The 19,746-nt window shown below is 41.2% G+C and overlaps 1 protein-coding gene across 9 annotated transcripts in view; it reads right to left on the reverse strand.

Moving 5' to 3' along the window:
* Nucleotides 1-2,182: 2,182 nt before the first annotated feature.
* The window catches only part of Gata6 (GATA binding protein 6), a 36,879-nt gene continuing 19,315 nt past the window's right edge, over nt 2,183-19,746 (reverse strand). For 2 of the 9 annotated variants that reach the window (XM_005329034.4, XM_078030282.1), the window contains exon 7: nt 9,158-10,516. In XM_005329034.4, the coding sequence (XP_005329091.1) occupies nt 10,349-10,516 (168 nt within the window). In that variant the 3' untranslated portion in view covers nt 9,158-10,348. Of the gene's footprint in view, nt 2,346-4,127; nt 4,179-4,459; nt 4,791-9,157; nt 10,517-19,746 lie in introns of those variants that run through there. The other 7 variants (XR_013429652.1, XR_013429650.1, XR_013429653.1 and 4 more) reach the window with 7 other exon arrangements.

Below are 19,746 nucleotides of genomic sequence, written 5' to 3' on the forward strand. Positions count from 1 at the left end.
TGTTTCCCCTTGGTTTTGTCTCCCTAGAGAACACTCATACTTTGTACATGAATAAATGATGTCATGGCAGGTGCACATGACGTCATTTATTCAGTGAATGTCTATCCTAGCATCATGCCCAGGATTTCAACCCCTGCTCCAACATTCACAAAGCTGAAGCTGGATAGAGCATCAAGGCTGATGACCAGGATGTGAGATGGGCAATGTTGCCCTCTTTTTGAGGCGAGAACCCTGTGAGCTGGGTGCAGTGGTGCACACCCGCAATCCCAGAGACTGGGAAGGCTGAGGCAGGAGGATTGCATAAAGGAAAGGAGGGATGAAAAAAGGGAAGGAGGGAACCCTGTACCCTGGGGAGATTGAGTAACTTGTTCAAGCCTCAGGATTGGTGTATAGAATCAAGATCCCAACCCACATTTTCATGACCGCAAATTCATGGTCTTCCCACCTCCCCATACTCCTGATATATCTATAGCATCCTGAAAGTCAAATGGAGAAAGGGTTTAAGGAAAGACAGAGTGGGCCACAGTGTCAAACGTCCCACAAAGCGATCAAGGAAAAACAAATTTGAACTGGGGGGCAGCAGATCCATCAGATGACCTCATTCAAGATATAAACACTGGCCAAAGACTTCTCATGGTCACTTCTAAAATAAAAGTATCTTTAACCCATTTATAAAGGAAAGGAGGTATTTCCTGGAAGGACCCAAATAGAAATTATACCACTGAATTGAGTAGTATCAAAAAGTAAGAAATTTTTGTTGGAGATTCAAACTACCAACAAAACTTAAATGGAAGAATAAAGCAAACAAAGCCACAAAAAGGAAGTCCTGGTATAAAAACAAAGAGTACAAGAAAGAACTGCAGATGAGATCCTAGGTTCAATCTTAGCACCACCAAATTAAAAAAGAAAAAAAAAAGAGTACCAAAAAAAGCATATATAAATAATGAATGAGAAATGTTAAATACATAGCAATCTATACCAATATACCACAGGTAACATGAAGGTGCTTCCAACATGGTTTTCCATGAATAACATGCCTTGTGTTTTCAACATCTAGGGTCCTCTGAATAAAGTATAGTGGACTGACCAAGCTTATTCAAATGAAGTCACCACTCTCTCCCAGGTGGCCCAGCTACTGGTCATCCCCGCTGATTGGAGCCAGAGGTCCTCCCTCTGCCAGCTTCAAACAAAAGGGGAGCATGAGGAATGCACCCTCTTATTTATAAGCTGTGAAGCCTGTAAGAACTTTGCAGAGCAGATCTGTCCATTTGGTGACAAATGATCTCCAGGGACTCAGAAAGGGAAGCTGTTTGATTTAGCAAGTGTAGGTGTTTGTCCTGATTTCCTGCTCTCAAAGTGGGTTCATTCATTCCAGCAAATGCAGCCTGATGATTCATTGGAGACCAATGGTCATTTGCGCTACTCCCTTGAGGAAACTTGGAGCTAGTGTTTGGAGACATTGCAATCTCTGAAAATCGACTCTGGCCCAAGTTTCAGGATTGTGTTAATTCCTAAACCGATTAATAAAGAAGCATAGCTCAAGTAGTGAGAAGCTACCAGTCTTTGTCAAAGTCGAAGCTTTTGCTCATGGTGTTTGGTTCTTGAGTTTTATACACTGACCTCTTAGCCTAGCCCAGAGCCCAAGCTATTGAGCCACAAAGTCTAGAAACCCAGGTTCTACACTGATCATCTGGGACTTAACTCTCTGAGGTTCAATTTTCTCATCTGGACCTCAGAAAGTATGAAAGGGTCAATCTCTAAAGTTATATAAGTCCATAATTTAATTGAGTAATTACAGTATACGGTGTGAATTTATTTCCTTAATCAAACATCAAGAGCACAGTTTCCACCAACATCTGAACCACCAGCCATACAAATAAACTGCCAATTCCCTCAGAAAACACAAGAGAATTGGCTGAAGAAAGATATGGGAATTCAGAATGTTTCTGAGGAAGAAGCTTAATAATAGTCTTAATGGACACAACAATGAGTTAGAAGTTATACTGACATCAAACACCTAGAAAAAAACTTTATAAAAACTTTATAAAACCAGAAACATGCAGAAGACATGTATGAAAAAAATATTTAAAATATTAGTGGACACAGGAAAAGATTTAAACAAATGAAAAGACATACTTTATCTTGGACAGGAAGAATTAACAAAATAAAGATACTAATCCTCCATGAGCTAATCTAAAACTTTAATATTATTCCAATGAAAATACCAACAGGACTTTTTAAAAATTAACAAGATGATTCTGAAGTTCATGCGGAGGGCTGGGGGCGTAGCTCAGTGGTAGAGCCCTTGTCTGTCATGAATAAGGTCCCTGGTTCAATCCCCAGCACTGTGAAAAGAAAAGAAAATTTGTATTAAAAAATAAATAAGAATAATGACCAAAAATTTGTAAGTAAGATTAATGAGAAATGACAAACCCTCTAAATATTAAGATTCATTATAAAATATAATAAAGAAACATGGTACTGAAGCATTAAATAAATGGATCATTGGTACAGAATAGACTATCCAAAAATAGTGAATATAGTTGTAGTAAATATATATTCACATGGGCTGGGAATGTGGCTTAAGCGGTAGCGTGCTCGCGTGGCATGCGTGCGGCCCAGATTCGATCCTCATACAAACAAAGATGTTGTGTCTGCCGAAAACTAAAAAATAAATATTAAAAAAAAATTTTCTCTCTCTCTCTCTTAAAAAAAAAAAATATATATATATATATATATTCACATAAGAAGTTACATAAGAATACATATTCATGAGATTTTTCATATTTTTATTCCCTTTTTTTAATTAATAGAAGGGAAATGCATTATTCAGGAAATAATGCTGAGATAATTAGGTGGCCATTTGCAAAAATGTAAGATTGAATATATAGTTTACACATCATAACAACCAACAACAAAAATTCCATATGGAAAAAAAAACACCTCCAAAATAAAACCATAAAAATACTAAAAGAAAACAGATCTTTAAAAGTAATCTGAAGAGTGGGAAAGGCCTTCATAAATATTTCACAGAAGTTTGAAGCCATAAAGACTGACAAATTGAATTTCCTTAAAAAAAAAAAAGAACATATTTTTTAAGTATAAAGTCAAATGGAAAACCATGAAAAAACATATTTTTAAAATACATTTGAAACAAAAGTCTACTTTCCTTAACATGCAAAAAACTTCACAAGTCAATAAGGCCAATAACCCAATCAAAAAAAAAAAAGAGGCAGAAGATATAAACAGAGATGGGCAAAGAGTTCACCAAAAGGAACAGGAACTACCCCTGGCTCTTAGTCACAGGAAAAGTTGTTCACTCTCACTCACAATAAGATAAATGCAAAACAAAAATCAGAGATACAAGATTGACAAAGATCTGTTTGATAACAAATTCATTTGACTAAGAGAAAACAGACAGTGTCACATTGCCAGGGGGAGTCCAAAGGAGACAATCTCTGAAGAGCTATTTAACAATAACTATCTAAATGGAAAGGAGATCCCCTTGACCCAGTAATGAATGCCACTTCTAAAAATTCACCTTTTAGATATGTTACATATGTGCAAAATGACACAGACACCGCATATTAATTGCAGCATCACTTGAACAGATTAGCACAGGCTCTGATCTAAATAAGGAACACAGGTGTACTGAGAGAAAGAAAAGCAAACTGCAAAGCAATGTTTATAACATGCTACCACACATGTACAAATAGAGTGAAATATTGATAAGTGTATACACTTATGTGTGCACTGCCAGTTAACAACTATAACCTATGCAAGAAGTCGAAGTTCCATCTGAGAGAGGAACTGAATGGCTGGAGAACCGGGGTGGAAAAGACAATTATTTTCCACTGCATTCCAATTTTTGACTTTTGAATTTTGTACTAGCCAAGAAATTTGATGAATGCGAAAGCCAAAATGTGCAATTTCATCACCATGACACAGAGCCTATAAAACCAGATTCTCTGGGGAAGGACTGAAGGACCGTGCAATTTTAAATAAGCACTGTGTGTGATTCTCGTGCACACAGGAGTTGGTGAACCCCTGGCGCAGAGCATCACTGGTAATGCACACTTATCAAAGTAATAATAGCAACAATGATGTAAGCAGTAATGAACACTCACCAAAGAAGATAAAGCCAAAGACACCACTGCCAAAATCTTACGCAAGTTTTCCTGAAAAAAAAAAAAAAATTCTTTGGCACAGCTGAGCACAGAAAGATTTTACACCAGCATGAGGTATTCCTCGTGCTCTCTGATGCTCTGTTTTAGCCACTATTAATAATTCCTCCATTTTTCTATATTTTGCAAAATGCTCTCCCCTAATTTTTTAAGCTAGATAAGATTACAAGCCTTACTTGAAGTTACATGAAAAAGAGAAGGGAATTGCTCCAGAGATAGAGAAAACCTCCAGACTCATTATCCAGTTAACAACCAGGCACTCAGAAAGCAAATACCTAGGCCAGAGATGGAAACACACATCTGTAGTCCCAGCTACTCAGGAGAGGCAGGAAGATTACCTGGGCCCAGGAATTTGAGGCCAGCTTGGACAATATAGCAACACCCTGTCTCGAATACAAACAAACAAACAAATAAAAATAAAACAGCGGTTAAACATTATAGCTAACTGGAGGAAATAATACATGTGTCCTAATTTTCTTCAATCTGGGCATACCTGTGTCAGTAAATCACCACTGTGCATTTCTGAGATGTTAGAAGAGAGAACCGTAGCCTCAAATCCCAAGCAGGGCTAGCTTTCTCTCTGTGTTCTTTCTTCCATTTCATCATCTTTCAATAAAAATGAAAAGACAATATTCTGTAGTGATTAAGAGTAGCTCAGGAGCCAGACTTCAAGGTTCCAATTGCAGCTCTGCCACTGTAGAACCTTGGACAAGTTACTTTACTTCTCTGTGCTCAGTAGATACATCTGTAAAATGGGGAGAGTGCTGCCTTGTTTACTCAGTGTAAAAATTAGATCAGTTGGTATATGTGAAACATTTTGTATGGAAACCAGCCCATGGGAAGTACTATGTCAATATTTGCTACTATTATCTCAGACCAGTCTTTGGAGCATTAAAGGAATAGAATTCACCAAAAAAATATTGGTTAAAACCAATGGAAGCAGGTGGAGTACCCTGTATAGAAACTGGCTCATCGGAAGTGCTATCTAAATATTTACCATTATTGTCTCAGTCTTGGAGTGTTAAACGACAAGAATTCACAAAAATATATGAGTAAAGTCTGCGGAAGTGGGAGGAAATAGAGAGGAAAATTTTGGAATAGCTAAAGAGAAGGCAAAGAAAGCAAACAACAAAAAGTTGGTGTTTCCAAGAAATAAAAAAAACCCACCACAAGATATTGAAGCAATGGGCCAAGCAAAGCAAAACTGTTTTTTCCTTGTTCTACGGACTGTGGTGCTACTAGACTTTTCCATTTTCCGGTCTGGGTTAGTATCGCTGTATGTTTTATATCAGGAGCCTCAGACCCAACAGGCTGGGTGTTGGGGCAATGGCACTTCTTACCGCCCCCTGCGTTCATGAATATGACCAGGACTCTCATCCTCTGTGGCCTTGGTCTCCACAGACCATCCCTTGAGGAGGTGAGGCAGCAAGAAGAGAGATAGGAGACTCCAGTTACCCCCTACTCATGAGGCACCTCAAACTCAGACCACATCACAGACGCACCATCCCTAAACACAGAACCATGGGATGCAAAGGAAGGTAGAGGGAACTTCTGAGACAACACTGCTGGATGTCTGGAGGTCCAGAGAGAGGAAACACTTTGTCCAAAAGTCACTAGATAGCTAGATAATTATCTTAACAGAGGGGACCACTGATAACTGAAATGCAAACACTCCTACTAAGCACACATTATTTCATTTGTAATTGTTATAATTTAACCATTTTTAAAATGTTCATTCTTTAAAAAGAAAAAAAAAAAAAAAAGTACTAGGCATGGAGGTACACACCTGTAATCCTAGCAACCTGCGAGAATGAGGCAGGAGGACCGAAAGTTTGAGGCCAGTCTGGGCAACTTAGCAAAACCCTGTCTCAAAATAAAAAGGACTATGGATGTGGCAGCTCAGTGGTAAAGGGACCCTGGTTTCATTCTCCAGTACCAAAAAAAAAAAAAAAAAACAAAGCAAGCCACCAAGCCAAATACATCTCTCTTTAACTAAAATAGCAATATCACCTATGTAACTTCCCTATGACAGCTGCTGAGAAAAGTATAGTACCAGCTGTCATCTGGCTCCTGCAGATGTGGGAGATGCTGTAGGATACTTGGGGGAACATGGATGCTCACTCAGATGTGAGTTTCAGAGGTTCAACATGCATCTGCAACATGCTAACAACTGTCCTTTAGGATCTGTTTGAGAAGACTAGAAATGATATATACCAGGTCCCTATGCACTTACGTAGGCCTTCAGCCTACCTATATCTTGTAGCTGAACCAACGAAAACATCCCATTTCCTCTCTTCCGTGTCTTACAATGTCTATCATCTTCTTGCAGGTCACAGTCAAAGGCGGCCTGCTCAGAGCCCAGCTGCTGAATGCTCAGCCACACAGGATCCAGGGCAAGGCCTCAGGTAGCCACAGCCAGAGGTACCAGATGTTGACCCACAGATCCTATTTCAAAAAAATTTTGTCTAACCAATTATTCTATATTTGTTTCCCACTTAAATAATCAAACTCTGCTGGGCATAGTGGTGCACTCCTGTGATCTTAGCGATTCAGGAAGCTGAGACAGCAGGATCAAAAGTTTGAGGACAGCCTCAACAACTTATTGAGACTCTGTCTCAAAATAAAAAATTTTAAAAAAAAGGGACCTGGGATTAGCTCAGGGGTAAAGGGCCCCTGGTTTCAATCATCGGTATCAAAAAAATAAAATAATCAAATTCCTGACTGCTAATTAGGGCCTCCAAGCAACAAGAGATAACTAATATTGCCAGACTGATTTATTATTTCAATCCAGAAACAAATATTAGCCAGAGCTGCCTGATTGTGAATGATAGTCTGCTCTCTGCCTCCTCTTTCCCTCACACTCAGCCCCTCATATTTTCTTCTGAGTCACTGGGATGCAAGAACCCGTACACAATGTGGGCCCGTAAAACTTAATACTCCAAAGCCACCATAAGGCCCCAAACTGGAATCTAGCAGAGCCACCACTGAGTTGCCCTCCCAGCAGCTAATTTATCTATGATCTGAAATTACATCAAATTTCCAAGGCCTCGGAAAACATTTCCCATGAGCAAGAAGTTAATTTATTTGCAGGGGGAAATGAATGGCTCCCTTTGCTTTCCTGACCCTCCCATAGGAACCAGGAAGCAACAGTAAGTGGCCCTGAAGAGAGAGACTCCAGACAGAGCCTTCACTTATGTAAGATGGCCTAACATCAGCCCAAGGGTGACAGAGGACATAAATTCTATAACCCATGCTAATGGGTCTAAGGATCTCTTAAGCTAAGGAGCACCCATGAGAGATCATTGGTTTTTATTTCTGTGTGACATACTTTAAGGGAGACGTGTGGAGATTGTGTATTTGGAATCAATTATGGAACTTTTGCTTTATGCAACCACAGGTAAGAAAATCGTCATTTAAAACGCCCAGATTAGGAGAGTTTGTTGTATTAGGACAGACAACAAAAAGAGCCCCTTCCCTTTCTTCTGCCTCATGTAATTTATTTCATGACAACTAGAATTTTCCTCGCTTTGTATTCTAAAAGAAAGGGGACTTAGCAATTGAATGACATCTTAGGATTGGAAAAGAGCAATGTTTAAGACCACCCCCCAGCCCCCCCCCAAAAAAAAAGGATTATTTGGAAGCCACAATCAGAAAAATTCATTTTTCAGTCAAAGCATATTCATTTTATCAAAGCACATTAACTTTAACAACTCCCAACCCACCCGAAAGCACTCAAAGTAATAAGAACCGTAAGAGAAAAGAAAAAAAAAATCAGTTCATGAGGGTAATAATTTTCTCTTGCTGTCAGAGCAGCCCTGTTCTATAAAACTATCAGCCCCAGGCAGACTGGAGTCTCTCAGGCATCCTCCCTCCAACTCTGCCAACGCCCTGGGTTGAGAGAATCCTTCATTTCTCTCTCTTCAGCCTTATTCAAGAAGTGCGGGTGACCTAAGGGACACTAGACCATAAACTTCTGAGACTAAGATATTATTCAAAGCACCCTCATTGTGAGAGCTCTTGCCACTGCCTTCCAAAGTCAAGTTAACACTTCATGCTTACTATGTACCAGGCACTGTGTACTTTATATGGATTATCTCAGGTTAGCCCGTGAGTTATACTCCATTGGCCTTATTCTACATTAGAAAAATGAAAGTTGGACAACTGGCCCAAGTTCACAGAGCTGGTTCATTGCCCTGAAGAGATTTGAAGGTCTAATTCCATTCTCAGCACTATGAACCACTGTTCTAGTCCTTGGGGTTAGAGCAGGGTGTCTGTGGATTTCCGTGAAATCCCCAGATCCACACACAAGCACATACACTAGCCCAAGTCTGGCCACCAGCATCACCTACCATTTCCTAACAGTGAGGCATCTCCCACTAAGGAAGATTCCCTTAAAGATTCAGACTGAACCCCACAGAATGAAATACATGGAAAAAAAAGTTCAAAATGCCTCACATTCAAAAGAGCCCAAGTTAAATACCACCATTTCATATTATGGAACTGACTTCTGATTTCCTGAAATCCACCCAACAATAAAAAAAAAACAGGCCGTTCAGACCCTTTGTGAGCTTAGATGAGCTTTGAGACTTCATGGCTCTCTACAAAACAGCGGAACCATAAAGGAACCCATTCTGTTCTTGGGCCATGGAAGCCTATTTCATTCACAAGGAAAAAACACCCCGGACTTGGGAAAATGTTTTTCAAGCATTGATCCTGAACAAAACGCTGATATCTCAGACAATGTCATTCAACAGTGGGTCCTCTTTCACCTGTAAAATTGTCTCCAGTACAACTGGAAAGTGACAACTAACTCCATGCACCAACTTCAAGTAAGCCAAAGTACACAATAGTTTCCAAAGGACAATTTTTGAAAAAAAAAAAGACAGCTTGCAGACACCATGTGCCTTTGTTTTATATGAAGCTCTATAACCACATGCAGCATCCAAATGAAGTAAAAGGGAAAGTACTCGCTGTACAGGACAAAAACAATACCCTTTTATTTTTTTAAAACTCTGGTGAAATAGTTTTCAATATGACATCCCATTTTTTTAAAAAAATTAATGTAAACCAACCTGTGGGTTAGTCACACTATACAGACTTCATCAGAGTGTTTACAGATGCCTAGAATATTTACAAATGCTATTTGTTAGGTAGTAAAGTTTTGTTGCAATTTTTTCCAGCATGTATTCCACAGTAAAAGAAAGGGTGTATGTGGGTGTTCTTGTATAAAAATTCTTAACAAATGGAGAAAGGCAAATTTTCCTGAGAGAAGATTTGTTCTTGAAATAGTTTTTCTATTGGGAATATAGAAATGGGATGTGGATGTACAAGAAGCATAAGAATGTCTAAGTTAACATTTTTTCTTTTAAATTATTTTAAGTACCATTAAGTTAAAATGTTTACATTCATTATAAAAATGCTGTTAAATCTTATGCAAATGATTTAACACTGATTGCTGCAACGCAAATTGCACTTTTTTAAAAAATTATTGTATACATGGAAGAAAAATATCTTGTTTGCTACCCTGTTTACAAATTTCGACTGACCTCAGATCAGTCACACAAGATGAACTTCGAGAAATGTCAGTCACAGTGTACATTTAGAGTTTACTATGCAGTCTTGCAAATTGAGGAATTTTGACAAAAGAGTTCCAGGAACCCACTCAGCCTCCAGGATGTGTACCAAATGGCCTCCAATGATCTTCTCCATGAACATTTGTGAAATCTGCATGTGGAACGGGTATGAATAAATTCTGGAATAACCAAAATCGATTAGAAGAAACACATGGGGGACAATGCACGTAAAACCTTGTTTTCAAGATTCTTTGTCCATCTTCCTTAGCAGGCAAGGCCCTGGCCCAAGTCCCAGTTTTTGCAAGCCATGCAGGAGCTGACCCAAAGAAAGGCTGGCTGGAGGTGGCCCTGGCTAGATGAAGCAGGCCACATTCCTGCTTCACCAGCCCTTCCCCGGAAGAGTCGCATCTTCTATTCTTTTAACAAGCTTCATGGGGAAATATATCTCTTTCAAAACAAAGGCACAGAAATCACACATTGGAGGAATGTTCTGTCTGCATCGTTGCCACCATCTGGGCTGCTGGACAAAAATCAGACATAAGAGATGCAAGGACTTGGGTGGAGCCCTCCCTGCCTCTTGGCAGGAGGGGCTCAGGCCAGGGCCAGAGCACACCAGGAATCCTGTCGCACTGAGGATGTGACTTCGGCCGGCGAGGCCAGACTGACGCCTATGTAGAGCCCATCTTGACCTGAATACTTGAGCTCGCTGTTCTCAGGGTTGGTGCCCTCTCCTGCACCAGACATCACTGGGGCACCCGCCTGGCAAAACAGGAGGACAGAGAGAAGGAGAAATGGTTATTATTGCATCACTTTGTCGGCTGGCCCAATCCTGCTAGTTCAACACGAGAAATCCAATGAGCAGGGTAATTCCAGGGAGGCTGAGGCAGGAGGATCCAGGCCAGCCTCAGCAACTTGGTGAGGCCCTGTCTCAAAAATAAAAAATTAAAAGGGGTAGGGATGTGGCTCAGTGGTTAAGCACGCTGGGTTCAATTTATACCCCCACCCCCACCCCAAAAAAAAATGAGAGGTCATTGCAGCCAGGATGAGGGCTACTCCCAGGAGCATCCCAGGACAAAGAAAGAAAGTCTGCCTCGCTCATCCCTACACGGTACAAGCAGGAGCTTGCCACCATGTCACAAGATGCTTCACAGTGCCATTGACCTGACCCTGGCAACTTAAGCTCTGATCCTGTTCACTTCAGAGCGCTCAGTAACTAACCACTCAGCAAGGAAAAGGGGGACTGAAGGAATCCTATTTATAAATGTGCCAAACTCAAAGATCTCTGACAGTGAAACAAACCAAACCACACAGGTAAACACTGCATGGCCTAAATGATGCTCACACAATCTAATCACTTTGAAAGACAAAATGCAGAGCACTGCAGATACACACACATACACACACACAGATTATGTCAAAGTCTAAAAAGGAAAGCTACACAGCTCAACATTCCCTGATACATGAAATTTTTGTGCACTGACTTCATGGAAATAAACCCATGCATAGACAGATTTTTAATATCGACCTCATTTACCTTAAGTCTTTACAAGAACAGGCCATGTTTGCAGCAGACCATGTCGTAAAAGAAAATGCTAACATCCTCTATCTGTCATGAGTATGGCCATTATTTCTTGAGGCAAAAGTTCACCTTTCTCTTTTCATTCGTTCCTCCCATCCAATCGAGAAGAGCCAAATATTAAACATTCCATAATTGAGTAGAATCAAACCAAAATAACTAGAATCGGTTTAGACTGTTTGAGGAACAGTTGCATTTGAAAGTGTTTCTCAAAAATCTAGCTATAACTATGTACTTTTTAATCACATATTTTTCCTTCTAAGTGCTCAGAAGCTCCTAATTGCTTCCAAGTTTTTAGGGTTCCATTTCATACCTTATTGAATGTTTCATTCACTTTTCAAACTTTTTTTACATTTTTGCATACATAATCCAATTAAATCCTGCAAACACATTTCTCTGCTACCTGATTGTTACCACTTCAGAGAAACCCAGACCATCAGACACGAGAGCTGAATAATGCACTTTGGATGAGCCTTCGTGCCTAAGAAGCAAATGTAGTCCTACTGGACTCCTTTTTCCAAGCAAGATCTGGTTGGCTTTATGCTTCTCACAACACCTTCATGAAGCAGAGGCACAGCGTAGGAGAGAAGCCTGGCAGTTCTAGTCCCCCAACTCGCTCTATGCCCACCCAAATGTCCTCCACAGGTACCAATTGATCCTCCCCTTTCCTAGCAAAACTAGGGTTTATGAAAATTAAGAACAATGGTACCCCATATCCAAACTTTTGTTTAAATAACACAAATGTAGAAACAAAAACTGAGCAAGGACTTTGGATTCATGAAAAAAGGGGATTTTCACCAAGTTATTGAGATGTCTGAAATTTAAAATAGATTCTTGCAAAAACTTTGAAATAACTGCAAAATCCTATCAAATAAACAGAACACACAGGATTTGGTTATACTTATAAACATGATTAATGTTAGCTCTTAATTCCAGAATCTCCCACTATAAGCAAATCCAATGCAGGACCAGATTTAACCCCCAAATAAATAAACCAAAGGATGATATTCAATTACAAAAGAATGCTTTGTTTTAAAAAGGAACTATCAAGCCGGGCACCGTGGTGCATGCCTGTAATCCCAGCAACATGGGAGAGTGATGCAGGAGAATAGCAAATTTGAGGTCATCCTGGGCAATTTAGAGAGACTCTGTCTCAAAATAGAAAAAAAAAATGAAAAGAAAAACAAAAGAAAGGAGCTGAGGATGTAGTTTGTCTGGAGAGCACTTTTCCTGGGTTGGTACTAGTACTATTTAAAAAAAAAAAAAAAAAAGGAACTATGGATTAAAAGAAAGCAAATTCCCTTATTGTGATTGATGTCAGACCCAGCTTTGCATAGATCTACCTCTTCTATAAAAGCACATCTGCAAGTCTCTGACTAAATGACTGCAAGTGCTATTTTAGAAGTAGCCCACCTGAAACAGCCAGAAGTACTAAGACAGTAGAGGGCTGACTTCACCACACAGCCAGCAACCGGGAACACTGTTAGCAAAGCCCTCACTGAGAGCCCTGCACTTGAACTAGGAGCTCCTGGCTTCGTGGAGAGCCAGGACACTTCCACACTAGACAGAGCAAGACCACTCAGTGGCCTATCGTGGCCAGTGAGTCACCAAGACAAGAAAGTAGTAGCACAAGAGTCTGCAGGAACTGCAGAGGCTTCCTCCGTGATGGGTGGAAGCAATGAACTTGAGGTCCAAAGTCATGCCCTGGATAGGTCACCTGCTGAGTGCAGTCACCTCCTGCAGCAGCCTCCTCTACATGTGGGTCCTCGCGTTACCTGCCACAGGTATGACTGCAGCAATTAACTGAGCTCATGTTTGTGACATCCTCAGCAGGATGCCCTATTGTGCTGAACAAGCCAAAGAGGAGGTTAATGTGACTGGTGAGAAGTAAGATTATGGTCCTGCCATAGAGCTTAACTTTTAATCTGAAGAAAGAAAACAGTAGTTTTCTAATAAGAGGACATGCAGGATGTGGGGCAGCGGGCACCTGGCCTGTTCAGCAGAGAAGCCCGCTGGAACAGAAGGGTTCAAGGGCATGGAAAGTGATCAGGTGGGAGAGGTAACTGAGCAGGACTGGCATCAAGCACTCTGTGCCTCAGTGCCCTCACAAAATGGAAATAAGAGGCCCTACATTATAAGAATGAGCTAAATACCTGACGTAAAGCCCTTATTAACATGGGACATTATTCTTTCACCTAAGCAACTATCCCAAAAGCTACCTGTTGAAATAACTACTGTTTTCTTTCTTCAGATTAAAAGTTAAGCTCTATGGCAGGACCAAAATCAGACATATGGTCAATGGGCCAACAAACCACAAATTATGTGAGTGATCTCTGGGGCTATAGCTCAGTGGTAGAGAGTTTTTCTAGCATGCTCAAGGCCCTGGGTTGGATGCCCAGAATTGGGGAGGAAAAAAATGGAACTTGTGTCCATAGCTTGATAACCTTAAAATGATGATATAATAATATTATTTGTAATATTTCACATTTAAATATTTAAATATAAATATAATATTTAAATATAATAATATTTAAATGTGAAATATTACTATAAGGCGAGTACCCCAGTCCCCTTGTCCATAGCTAGTGGTGCTATAGAGTCTGGTACAAACCTTACAGAGTGTGGCAGTTAGCAGTAGTGCCCAGGGCCATCAAGAAGTTAAACACGGCTTAACCCTGTAACTTCACTTATGGAAATCCTTTATAAAGAAATCATTTAAGAGAAAGGAAAATCTCCACAAAGGAAGCCAGCCACTGCCAGGCTTCTCCCGGTAGTGGAAACCATGGACACAAGCTAATGGCTAATAACATGGAAATGATTTGGAAAAGCAGGGTACACTCTCAATGAACGATTATGCAATTATTAAAAATAATAAGATCATGTAATAAGATGGAAAAATCCAATCATAGAATGTTAAATGAAAAACAGCAGGATATGAATTTTTTGTCCCATGCACAAGCTGTTAAGTACAAGGGAATCCATGAGCAGCAGTGCTATGAGCCTGTAATCCCAGGGGCTCCAGAGGCTGAGCAGCGGGAGGCACAACAACTAGGGGGCCAAATCTACAGCTTACCTTATCTTGGAGGTTTTTTTGTTGTTGTTTTTGTTTTTGTTTTGCTTGTTTGTTTGTTTGAGTTTTTTTTTTTTTGTACCAAGGCACTGAGCTACATCCCTAGTACTTTTTATTTTCTTTATTCTAAGACAGGAGTCTCACTAAATTGCTTCAGGCTTTGCTAAATTGCTGAGGCTGGCCTCAAACTTGCAATCCTCCTGCCTCAGCCTTCTGACTTGCTGGGATTTAGGCATGTACCACCACATGCAGCTAAGACAATCTAACTTCAGGGAAGATTAAATGATATTCATACCAGAAATATGCATAAACACTTAAGGGTCAACCCAGCCAGGGCAGGGTCATAAACTAATTTGAAAAACTAGAGAGGAATCAGAGTGAGGGGACTCACAGAGGGAATGGAGTGCCAGAAGCTGCCCCAGGAACCCCTGAAATCTCTCCATGTGGGAACTGGCTAAGTATGCACATGTGAAACACACTGCAGCCAAGTCAAAACATGGAAAACACTACATCCATGCATCAGAGGAAAATGGGATCAGAACTGGTCTATGTTACTGCAGCAACTCTCCTGAAGAAACCTGGCTCCTAATGCTCTGCAGCCAGTACGCGTACACACAAATGCACGCCCGCACGCACGCGTGCGCGCGCACACACACACACACATACACACACAGTAAAAAAAAACAAAGTAAGAATTTCAGTTGGTCAGTGTTTTCCCACATCTAATTAAACCCTTCAAAGGACTTCAGATGGCGGACATCTCAACATAGCAAAAGCAGACATGCCACAAACCTAATCAAACCTAAACAAATGTTCCTGAACAAAAGTAGAGAAGAGCTCTTCGGAATGCCCAGCAGCTGACCCATCCTTCCTCCCGAGGCTGGGCAGGCAGCTCGGGCCAGGCAGAGGTCCTTGCTCCCTCCTGATCAAAGTGCAATATGAGGGTGGAGCAGAAATCTGTTCTGTGTTTCCATTCACAGCTTATCTGCCCTCCACCCTCCCACAGACAACTGAAAATGGAGGCACTTCCTGTTGAAAGAATGTGTTATCAGCACCAGACCCAGCCTGGGCTTAGCACTGCATGCAGGCCAGGGTAGGTGGGAGACAGGCAGCGCCACTGGGCTGGAAAAGCAGCTGGAAAACTCCCTCCCAAAGGAAGGAGTGACTCCAGGGAGAAGCTGAGCTGCTATAGATTGGGAAAATATGCCCCAGCCTGTGAAGCAGGCACAGTTATCTGTAGATCACCCAGATTGTCTCCTATGAGAATAAGCCTTCACTGACTTTGGATACTTCTCTAAAAAGCAGACTTCTGATTTGATACACATGCAGTTAAAAGTCCAACAGAAGTTTCTGGCTGGGCTGGGGATGTGGCTCAGAGGTAGAGTGCTTGCCTAGCATGCGTGAGGCCCTGGGTTCAATCCTCAGCACCACATAAATATAAAATAAAGATATTGTGTCCACCTATAAATATTAAAAAAGTTTCTAGCTCCTGCCTGTAATCCAAGCGGCTCCAGAGGCTGAGGCAAGGAGGATTGTGAGTTCAAAGCCAGCCTCAGTCTCTAAATACAAAATAGAGCTGGGGATGTGGCTCAGTGGTTGAGTACCCCCGAGTTCAATCCCTGGTACCCCCAAAAAATGTTTCTAACAGGCTACTCAACAATATTATTCCTCTTTTCCTTGACTTCACATCTCCCTGAAAGATGGACTAAAGTTCGGCCTCTGTGGGGATTCATAGAGACAGCAATGGAAGGGAAATACATCCAAGAAAAGGGAAACTGTAGGCCTTCTTTTCTTTTTTTACAGGCATATCCTTTCCAGGAGGATAAAGTGGGTTCTCCGACTTGTGTGCAGGTAAGTGTGTGGTCATTCTCAGGGCTAAGACCCTGATGGAGATCACACTGCCCCCAGAGCTCCCAGCAGGCTATGGCCACTAAATGGCTCTTCTTACACGGATCTAAGTGAGTTGGAGGTTCTAGCTCTTTCTTTGTGCTGGGAATCAAGCCCTGGGCCTTGTGCGTGCTGGGCGAAGCACCCGTCCACTAAGCTACACCCCCAGCCCACAGGTTTTTTTGGGGGGAGGGGAAGCTAGTCATCCCTGCCTGCCAGACAAATCTCCTCTGCTTTTGTAACCTCTAGGTTAGACTCCTGCGGCGCTTCATAGCTGCCTTCCTCAAAATAAAAGCTGCGTATGCATTCCAGCAGAGGGGAACACTTCCGTGGAAATCTTCACTTCCACTACAAAAATGAGGCTCACTTCAGTTTGGATGGATGGGGGGAAAACAGGTCCAGACGCAGACGTGACAGGAAAGATACAGGAACAAGGACTTGTAAAAATCGTCAATCACAACAAAATCCTCGGATTCTCCCATTACCGTTGAATAAAGGAAGAGAACTCGAGCACCTTCTCTCGCCACAGAATCTGTCACCTTGAGCTGATGATGTGACTCAGTTTTCAGCAGAACAGTTTCATGATGGTTTTGTAGTTTAGCAGATTCCTCACTGGGGATTTTCTCTGGCTGCCCTTCACCCCCCGGGGGCCAAGTTATATCTTTGGCCACAGGATGGTGCCCCTTTTCAAGGAGTGGGGCTCGATGTTTTACCCACAAGTCCTTCTGGGCAAAGCAACAGTGTTTTATGCACGTGTGCACACTCAGACAGCAAGGATGACCAGGCACTGTGTTGCACACCTGTAATCCCAGTGGCTTGGGAGGCTGAGACAGGAGGATTGCAAGTTACAAGCCAGCTGCAGCAACTTAGAGAGGCCCCAAGCAACTTATTCTGACCCTGACACTAAATAAAATACAGTAAATAAAATGTTTTTAAAAGGGCTAGGGATGTTAGGCTCCTGCCGTGCTTAATAGCTGCCTTCCTCAAAAGCTGCCTCTGAATTCCAGCACAGGGACAAGGCTTTCTTGGAAATCTTCACTTCCACTTCAAAAATGAGGCTCATTTCAGTTTGGATAGAGGGAAAATAGGTCCAATGGTTAAGCACCCAGTACCAAAAAAAAAAAAAAAGATAGCGAGCATTAGGGGTGCAGTAGGCACTCCAAATTTACCAGTCCACTGCAATTATCAGCAAAATGCTGATGTTCAAATATAGATAGATGGCCAGGGGGAGGGTCTGTCCTGTGACTCAAGTCAATGGGGGCACTAAAGAAAAGGCTTATCTTCTGAAATGACCAGAATGGAGTACTCTTATTTCAGTCCTCAAATGAAGTGGTCAAGAATCCTGAGGCAACCTGGTGAATTAGGATCTTAAGTTTTGTAACAAAGCTGGCTTTTCAGAAGATTGGCTGAGTATTTTCATCTTTTCCCATTACAATGACAGAAAACACAACCGTGGATGGTCAAAGGACCAAGTAGTACTCACAAAGCACTCTCTCACCACAGAAAGCATTGGGAGAGGAACGAGCATGAGAGAAATAAGCTTTAAAATATGGTTCCTTCTTAACACAGTAACTCTACATCTCTAATTTTCTCCTTTAGGAAGGTAAGGATTTATTTCTAATGTCTTGAGATGACAAAAAAAAGCCATACAAATAAAACGCATCACTATTAATTCATGATTAATTCACTATTAATTCATGATCAAATTTAAGTAGTGCTATTCTTTTTGCTCTTCAAAGAGGTCTGCAGGCACCTCCTGATTATACCACACACTACTCCTAAGGGCCAGAGAACAGGAATTACTCACCCCCCACCCCCTCCTCACCCCCACTGCCATAGAAGGAAAACAGAGGCTTCAAAAAACCTTGGCAGTTCGCTATCATGGTATATCATGGCACGGACCGAGCCGGAGCTATCTCCTGGCTGCCTGAATCTGTTTCCTTTCAGCAACTAATCCACGAACCCCGGATTGAACTTCAGGCCACAGACAGGCCTCACTACAAATCGAGCAACTAAGTTTATTGAGTGTTTTAAACGTAAAGTCTTTGTGTTCAATAAAAGAAAAATAAGATTCTGGAGCGTGTGGCCCAGCTCTGGTAAAACCCTGTGATGCCAGCAACCCAAGCAGACTGCAAGCCACCAAGCCACTGGTGATCAGTGAAACCTCAGCAGTTACTCACCTGTGGTTCTGTTTACCCCCACCACGACATGGATATCGAGGCCTGATTGTTTATTTGCTCAAATGGTTCTTAAAATTCTGAGGTCAAAATAACCTTTGGGTGCTCGTTCTCAAAAATTCTTGAGAACTGGGCCTTGATAAAGCCCCATGTGGTAAGCAGCTGAACTACGTGTTGTCTATGGATAACACCTGTCTTTGGAGGTGCCTTTCTAAATGATTGACGTTTCAGAGAAAATTAACAGGTAGCTCCAAACGTAAAAAGAGAGTTACCAGTTTGTACTTAATTCATATCCATTAGATCTTCATATTGCTAGTAACTCTTTTGGCAGACACCCATGAAATGCATAATAAATTACTTTGGTTCCAGTAAGGGAATTCATTTTCTTCGAAGATTCATTTAGCAATAACATTTCAGAGCATCCTAAGCCAGATTTCTTAAATTTGGTCATGTTTTCCCGTAACATTATTTCATGTTTTGTGACAATTTTGTATATTTTTACAGAGGCAGGGGCAAACTGCAAAAAAAATAAAATAAAAATAAAAATCTGTAATTTGCAAAGAAAAGAATATCAGAGATGAAGCCAAATGAAAAGGCAAATAACTTCTGCTTACACTTACTCCTTACCTAGTACTGACTTCCAAATTGTAATAATGAGTCACTTATTAAATAAACCATAGTTCTGTGTTACATCTGGGGAGCGTATATATTATATTACAAGCTAAAGAGCAATATAGTTTTACTGTTTCCTAACATATAGACCAAGCCATTAGCTATTAATATGGTACAATGTATTACTACTTCTTATCATTCTCCTTAGTACATGTGCGTACACACACATACACACACACACACACACACACAAACACACACACACACACAAATGTCCAAAAAAAGCCTTGAGATCAAAATGAAAAATGAAAGTACACAAAGTCTGCATGCTGAAACGTTCCTTGCCAGGGTGACGTGTGACTTTCACGTGAAGGCCAATGTGTTCAAACAGGAATGTGAGTTTTTAGAAGGGGCTGTGAATGGAGAGAGAAAGGGAGCCTGGCACAAAAGGAGCATGAAGATAAAATGCCAAAAAAATATTTATGTTCATGGCTTGTAGCATGTGGCAAGTGGGATATTAATAACTGTGATGACTGGTCAACTCCCTGGGAAGGGTAACAGCCCTAGACGGGGACTGGGAGGCAGGAGACGTCGGTTCCAGTCCCGGCTTCAACACGGGCTTGTTTTGTGACCTTATGGAGTCACTCGGGATCCTGGTTTATAAATG

The sequence above is a fragment of the Ictidomys tridecemlineatus genome, chromosome 13 (assembly GCF_052094955.1).
Source record: "Ictidomys tridecemlineatus isolate mIctTri1 chromosome 13, mIctTri1.hap1, whole genome shotgun sequence".
Lineage (NCBI taxonomy): Eukaryota > Metazoa > Chordata > Mammalia > Rodentia > Sciuridae > Ictidomys > Ictidomys tridecemlineatus.